This window comes from Dipodomys merriami, unplaced genomic scaffold (assembly GCF_024711535.1).
Source record: "Dipodomys merriami isolate MVZ:Mamm:240054 unplaced genomic scaffold, mDipMer1.0.p SCAF_16, whole genome shotgun sequence".
Classification (NCBI taxonomy): Eukaryota; Metazoa; Chordata; class Mammalia; order Rodentia; family Heteromyidae; genus Dipodomys; species Dipodomys merriami.
Window position 1 is genome coordinate 14271756 of NW_027202937.1, and position 7907 is coordinate 14279662.

The 7907-nt window shown below is 36.1% G+C and overlaps 1 protein-coding gene across 1 annotated transcript; it reads right to left on the reverse strand.

The window, feature by feature from the left end:
* Window positions 1-2909: 2909 nt before the first annotated feature.
* On the reverse strand, window positions 2910-3845 carry LOC138827660 (vomeronasal type-1 receptor 4-like). Its single transcript, XM_070023283.1, has one exon. It carries the CDS (start codon window positions 3843-3845, stop codon window positions 2910-2912), a length of 936 nt encoding a protein of 311 aa, XP_069879384.1.
* Window positions 3846-7907: the final 4062 nt, after the last annotated feature.

The following is a 7907-nucleotide window of genomic DNA, read 5'->3' on the forward strand; positions in this document are numbered from 1 at the left end:
ATTTTTACCCCCCAATCTTCCATAAGTTTTCACAGGCAAAAATCAATTCAGAGTTCATGTCTAGTATACTTGAAAAGAGTACTTGTGGATGTATGAGAAGGGAAACAGAAGTGATGTGACTTCTGTCCATGTGGCAAGCTATGCAATTGTATGAGTCTGTGTTTTTTTTAATTTAATTTAATTTTATTTTTTGTGAACATACTGTACAGAGGGATTACAATTACATGGGCAGGATAATGCGTACATTTCTTATCAAGCATTGCAGCCTCCTCCTTTGTTTACACTTCACATCCCTTCCTAGCCCCCCCCACCCCAGGTTCAACCCTCCCCCCCAGCCCCCAGCACCAATGTTGTAAAGCTCGTTTTCAACATGACAACTTGTACTTCTCATTGTTGCAACAGGTCCACCTGTATGCTTAAACGACTTGTTTTTCCCCATCTCCTCCACAAGTTATACTGACATCAAATATAGTGAAAGCAGGGATTATACTGTGGTGGAGGGACATACAAAGCAACAAAGAGATAATCTTATAAATGCCTTATAAACAAATGCATGAAAGAAAAAAACATTAAAATACATATCTTAGGGTTCATTTTCCTAACATCACATTATCTAAACTTTTCCGCTTGATTCATACATATACTAGATATTGCAAATAAGGGAAACCATGGGACCTATGTTTCTTTGGGCCTGGTTTACTTCACTTAATATAATTTTTTCCAAGATTTTCCATTTCCTAACAAATGGGGCAATGTCATTCTTTCTGATGGAAGCATAGAATTCCATTGTGTATATATACAACATTTTCTCGTTTATTGCAGCATTATTTACCATAGCTAAGATATGGAACCAAACCAGATGCCACTCAGTAGATGACTGGATCAAGAAAATGAGTCTGTGTTTTATTGCTATCTTCAACCATTTAGATGTATAAAAAATTTAGGAGTATTTTAATTTTTTATTAATTTTCTGCTGATGATTTAGATGCATTTTAACTATTGTCAACTCAGTTCTGAAATATCAAAGTGGAGCTGAAAATAGCATGGTTTTAGGAAAGTAAGATTAGAGGCTAGCAATTTATAACATCAGGCAGGAATTATAGCTTCTTTGTGTATACCACACCCACCTTCATCTTTTTTTCCTTGAGATGGAGTCTCTCTATTCAGGCTAAGCTGAGCTTGACATTTCAACCCCTAACCTGAGATCCCCACAGCTGTGTTGACAGCTGTAAAGCACCCGACTCAGCCTTCTTGTTCTTAATATTCAGTAATATATTCTTCATGAAACAAACGTCATATGCTAGCAGTTCATTTCCAGATTGCGACATACTTTGTTTGAATTTAATACTAATAATTGATTCAGAATAGTTTTGCTTTGTTTTGTTCTTTATGCTGAATGCAAAGGAAACACTTTTCCAAAAAGCAGTGAAAGAAAGATAAATTATAGTTTGCCTTCAAGCAAGTCTCAGCTATATGCAAAAGAAAGATTCTCTACTTGAAGTAATGTAGGCAATTTAACAATTGTGTATGAATAGTACTACTAACTCAAAAAGGAACAGACACTTACTACTGTTACATAGGGCAATGTAATCCTGTATGTTCATATGGACAATAATGATAACTAATAGAACATTTTTTTTTGCCAATGTGGGACTTAAACTCTTGGATGCTGTTCCTAAACTTTTTCTGTTCAAGGGTAGCATTCTACACTTGAGCCATATCTCTACCTTTAGCACTTCATTGGTTAATTAGAAAGAGAAATCGCATAGGATTTCCTTGTCTAGGTTGGTTATGAAAACATGATCCTCAGATCTCAGCCTCCTGAAAAGCTAGGCTTACAAGTGTCAGCAACACCTCGCTTGGTCGATGCATTCTAAAAGCATAAACTTGTAAGCCTGTCTCTACCCAATTGATCCAAGCTATCGTGTTCTGTGCTTATAATAAATGGCAGCAATATTTTAAATATCTTTATCAAGTATTTTACTGAAGAAAGTATGTATGCTATGCATATACCTGTATTGAATGGTTCCGTTTTAAGAAATTAATTGCAACCCTTGTTTAAATTAATGTAGAGTCATATTAATTTATACCTATTTGTCGATAAAGACAATGATAGCATGATGGAACATGCCAGGGCCCTAATGAGTGGTGTCTAGGAAAAACTCAATGCGTTTCCCCCCCCCCCAATATGACTCATTTATCAATTTAAAAAGAGATTATTTCATATTGTTAACTACAATGAAAAACATAGAAAGGAGTCAACTGGAATTTCAGCTGCTGTGTCCAATTTCTCTCACAATGTACAGTTTCTCTTATGTTTGTCCAGAGATTCTTCATTCATATCACATAAAACAAATATGTTTCCCTGAATTTTAGTCTCATTAATGACTTTGCTTTTATGAGAAGGTATCGAACTTATTCTTTTATCATCTGCATACAATCAATCCTATTCTATGGATGAATATTTATGGCTATTTTTAAGTAAAAATTTACATCTGCTACCCTTTACATAGTGTCATTGAAATAATGAATCACACAATATACAATTTTTAGATTGTAATTCTCAAATATTAAGTATACATGTATGATCAAGTGTTAGAAATGATGTTCTTGGCATATAGAATATACTAGTAATGTTGAAAAACATACCAAGTTGATTTCCTGCTTCTTAATACAGGCACTGTGCTACTAAAAAGCTAGGCTCATCAAAACAAGTACTAGACTCAGTCCTTGAGGCTATCAAAATAGGGAATGAGATTCTGTGTCAGTCTTGTAGTCCAAAATTTCAGTGCTAGTTCAATATTCCAGGTTTCCATTATTGACATTGGGGAATCAAATTTTACATGTTTAAGCTACTTTGAAATTACTTTGTTTTACAAACAACAAAACAAGACTAAGGCTTATTTCTATCATTGACAAATCACTGCAACTGATACTTTCAATGTCTTTCTTTTTGAAAGAAAATTGCAAAAGGTCAGACCTCCATCTCTCTGAATCAGCACAAAGGGACTGAGACATGCATACCCAATGGTCAAAATGCCATGAATATTTAACATTGCAGGATTAGTTTCTAAGACAGAATTTAAAAATAGATAGAGAACACAGTCTGTCCAATAGAAGAAAAGGAAACAGAGCATCAGAAGGAGAACACTGTGGGCAGCTCTCATTTCAGGAAGAGTTTTGTGGAGGTGAGAGCTCTGAAGGTAGAGAACACGCTGGTGATGCTTGTGGAGAAGAAATAGCATGTAGCCACCGGCCCCACCCATGACACCCTGAAACATGGCACTGTGCATGGCCATTAGAATAAGGACTAGCCATTTGGCTTTCTGACTTTCTGGTTGAAAATAACAATAATTGTCAGTTTTAGCAGCTTCTGATGTGTTTTCTCTGATGTTTGCGATGTGTCGAAATAAGTTGATGCGTTGCAAGGAAGTGAGGATCCAAAAGAAGAGAAACAGGGGAAGAATTTTTCTTGGAGTCTTTGGCTTAAATCTCCAGCAGAGAGAGCTTCTGGGACTGATGGTGATGGCCTGGACCACAGTAAGGAGAGTCGTGGTACAGATGGAAAATTCCCGGGCCACCCTCTGTAGAAAAACAACTACCTTACAGCCTATATCATCCAGCAAGTATCTCAAACCAAAAGCTGCTATTGCCATTGGTAATCCTTTGGAAAGAAGTATTATGGTATTTGCAAAAGCCAAATGGATGAGAATAAGGTGTGTGGACTTCTTCTGAGCTCCTCTCCAAAATCTATATATATAATTCACAAAAACAATGATGTTTCCTACAATGCCAATTGCAGTTAGAAAGAGGAAGAGGGTTCCCTTGACAACATTCAAAATCATTTGTGTATGATGAGAAGATGTTGGATCCAGCAATCACTTCTCTGGAGAGAATTCATCAGTAATGATGATATAAATGTGGGAAAGTATTTCATAACTTAGAACACTTTAGAGTTTAAGAGACAATCATGATATATGTAATTATTCTCACACTGTTGGTACCAAAATGGTTTTTCTGTACAAAATGATTGTTTTCCCTTTCAAACTCTTTGTGAGTTATTTTTATTATTTTCAAATCCCTTTTGGACTGCCAAAATCAAACATCCAAATTTAGAGTTTAGAATTCTTTTGAATACTGTCAGGATCAGAACTTGATCCTGAACACAGGCACAAAATTGATTCAGTAGTTCTAAAGTCATATTTCTAGGAAGTGCCCTCCTTCATATTTCTGGCCTCAAAGACCTGCATCAAAGATTAAGAAGAATGGAAATCCGTAGGCTCTCAGACCATCTAAACAACACCCTGTTTTAATCAAAGAAAAATTAGTGTTCCTAATGAAAATTTGCATAACATCATAATTCAAAGAATTATCAGGATTACTCACCTAGTAGCTGTGGTGCAGTGGAAGCCTTGGTCAGTTCTCTGCCAAGCTGAGGCCTCCCAGATCCTATTTGTATCACACTGATGTGTGAAGCTCTTGGCTTTCATAAACTCCCAGGCTTTAATTTTCTCAGTTGTGTCCATGTCAGAGAGAAGCAAACTCTGTAGAATTTCAATCCCTGTAGTACAACTTTTCTTCTCCCTGGACAATTAGTACTTATCATTGTCTCAGAAGTTATCTTTGGCTGCATTGAGACTTAATTATTTTAATAGGAGGCAGTAAAGTGGAAAACTGAACAGCAACTCAAGTGTCCAGAGCTTGTGTCAAGTGTCTTCAAACTTGCAAGCTTGGAGCAGAATGGGACTAGTTCCCAAGACAGAATAAGTCACTCTCTTTTCTATCTCAAGTCCTTCTTTCAACAGAATATAATAAAGTTGGTCACTATTGGGGACTCCATATTTGAGCAAGTCCTTACCAGTTCCTTGACAGGACAAAGGGTCTTGAGCCATGCCTCCAATGCAACATTTTTCTGGAAAATTGGAGATAGGGTCCACAGAATTTTCTGTTGGCATACAACTGAGGCCCTCCAGATTCAAGTCTCCTAATTAGGGCAGAGTTGTGAGGCACTGGTGCACACTTTCTAAAATTTTTATTTGTGCCAAGTAGGGGGGAAGTGTTTCTATTTTGATCTTTCCATTTGTGCATAAAATGTGTTCCAATCAAACTAACCTGTTCTGTTTTTCTTCACCTGTTCAATTGATAAAGAATTAATAGCTGGAAACTTGCCTTGAGCTGTACAGCTGAGGAACAGCACCTAGGCCCAGAGTTCAAGCCTCACAACCCCCCCAAAAAATAGTAACTGGGCACTGGTCGCTCATGCTTGTAATCCTAGCACTAAGGAGGCTGAGATCTGAGGATAACATTTCAAAGCCAACCCAGGCAGCAAAGAGATTCTTTTCTTCATTAAACCAGAAAATTGGAGGTGGTGCTGTGGCTCAAGTGATAGAGTGCTAGCCTTGAGGTGAAGAACTCAAGGACAGTGCCCATACTCTGAGTTCAAGCCCCATGTCCGAAGAAAAAAAATCAAAATAAACAAAGAGCCAAAAATTAAAAAATTAAACAGAATGTATGCATTATCCTGCCCATGTAATTGTACCCCCTCTGTACAGTATGTTCTCAAATAAAATAAAATAAAATAAAATAAAATAAAAAATTAAACAGGAAAAAGTATTAAAAGTTAAATAGCAAAAAATTAATGCAACAACAATTAATGCAATTAAAAATAGGCAAATAACTTGAACAGACAACTCTAAGAAGTACATGTCATTAATAGATAAATGAAGAAATGTTCAACATCCATATCTATAAAGGAAATGAAAATAAAAACTACACTAAGATTCATTCCGTCTCACCAGACGTAATGATTATCATCAAAAACAAACAGCAATAAATACTATCAGATTGAAGGGAAAAAGTATCTATTGACACCATGGTAGAATGTAAACTAGGGCAACTATTATGGAAATATGTTTTCCTTTGCTCATAAAATAACAACAAATGGGACTCAAAGATTCAATGAGATCATCATTGTCTTTTCAAAAAACCAATTCTGAAAGTAAACTTCTGTTATTCATCTACACTGAAGAATAATGCTTCTATTATTTATTCTACTGCCCTGAAGGAACACTGAGAATAAATATACACACAGGACTGGAATTGTATGTAAAGGCAGCTTTTTTCCCCAACAAAGTTGGAGCAACCCTGGCTGGGCTGGGAGGCAAATTCATGGTCATTGGTTCCCATTTTGTGTATCTTGAACACTAAAGAGACAAAAAATACTGTGCCTAAACCAATAGAACATCTCTTAATAGCATGTATATTTTCCATTATCTGATGTTGAGTAGGGAAATCCAGACACAGGTATTGAGCAAGTTTTACATGCTATTTATTAAAATATACAGAAATTGAAAAGTAGATATAATTAACTTTACCTGGGACAATGGGTAGCATTTCTTTATTTTTACAGTATTTTTAATGAAAATTATAAATTCTTTCCCCTCATGTTTATGTCTATGCTATGTATATGCACATTAGGTGTGTGCATGTGTGTGTATGTATAAAAGTTATTGAATTCTGTTGGTTTAACAAGACAGGGATGTTTTTCCCAAGGTCCTGAAACTCTCTTTAGAGCTGTTATCCTCATGGAAGACTTTGCCAAATTGTTCAGTATTTGCATAAAGGAAATAGCTTAACTTCACTGAGTACTTCATTTCTAGTTGTCAAATCAACCCTTGTCAAAAGATGTGAAGAGTGTATATTTTTTTTGTCGGTTGTGGGGCCTGAATTCTGACCCTGAGGTCTGTCCCTCAGCTCTTCATCTCAAGGGTAGTGCTCTACCACTTGAGCCACAGAGCCACCACTTGAGCCACAAAGCCACTTCTGGCTCTTTTGGCGTATGTGGTGCTGAGGAATCAAACACAGGGCCTCATGCATGCAATGCAAGCAGGCTACCACTGAGCTGCCTTCTGTGCCCCGATTTTAGTTTTTTGAGGAATCTCCATAATGATTTCTTTAGTTATTATACTAATTCACATTCCCACCAACAAACTATGCAGAATCTTTTTTCCTGCATGCTCATCAGCATTTATTGTTAGTTTTCATGGCAATAGTAATTCATACTATGGTGAAATAGAATCTCTGTATATTTATGACATGCATTTCTTTTACAACTCAAGATGTTGAACATTTTTCATGTGTATAGTTGCCATTTGTTGTTTTTAATGCTGTCCATTCATTTGCCTAAAAGTTAATTAGATTATTTGATTTTTAACATTTAGATTTTTGGACTCATATATACTAGATATCTAGCAGCCTGGAGATTAGCAAAAGAAGACATTAACCGATACTTGAAATTATCTATTACATCTGTTTGTTTGTTTTTTTTATTTGCTGTGATTCAATTAGGAAATTCTTGTGCTTATTTTTTGTGCCTGTAGAATCCCGTTCATGAAGTCATTGGTTTTCCTATATCTTCTAAGCTTTTGCTGTTGTATTTTCAAAGTTTTAAATGTCTCACAAAGGGCATTGATTTATTCATTCATTCATTCATTTATTTATTTATTTATTTATTTATTTATTTATTTATTTTTCGTCTGTTGTGAAGCTTGAACTCTGGGGATGGGCACTGTTCCTGCGCTCTTCAGCTCAATTAGAGCGCTCTACCGCTTAAGCCACAGTGTCCCTTCCAGTTTTCTAGTACTATATTAACCATAAGAGTCCCATGGACTTTCCTGCCCAGTCTTGCTTTGATCCGTGATCCTCAGATCTCAGTGTCCTGAGTTGCTAGGACTAAAATGTAAGCTACCGGCGCCCGACTGGGCTTTTATTTTTATTTTCTTCTTTAATTGTTATTATTTTTTTATCGTGAAAATACCTTACAGCAAGGTTACAATTTCATGAGCAAGGTGATGAATACATTTCTTATCAAGCATTGTTGCCTCCTCCTCCTTTGTTTCCCCTTCCCA

Excerpts from the sequence above, each read along its gene's own strand:
- LOC138827660 (XM_070023283.1), bottom strand. The coding sequence starts at position 3,845 with ATGATTTTGAATGTTGTCAAGGGAACCCTCTTCCTCTTTCTAACTGCA.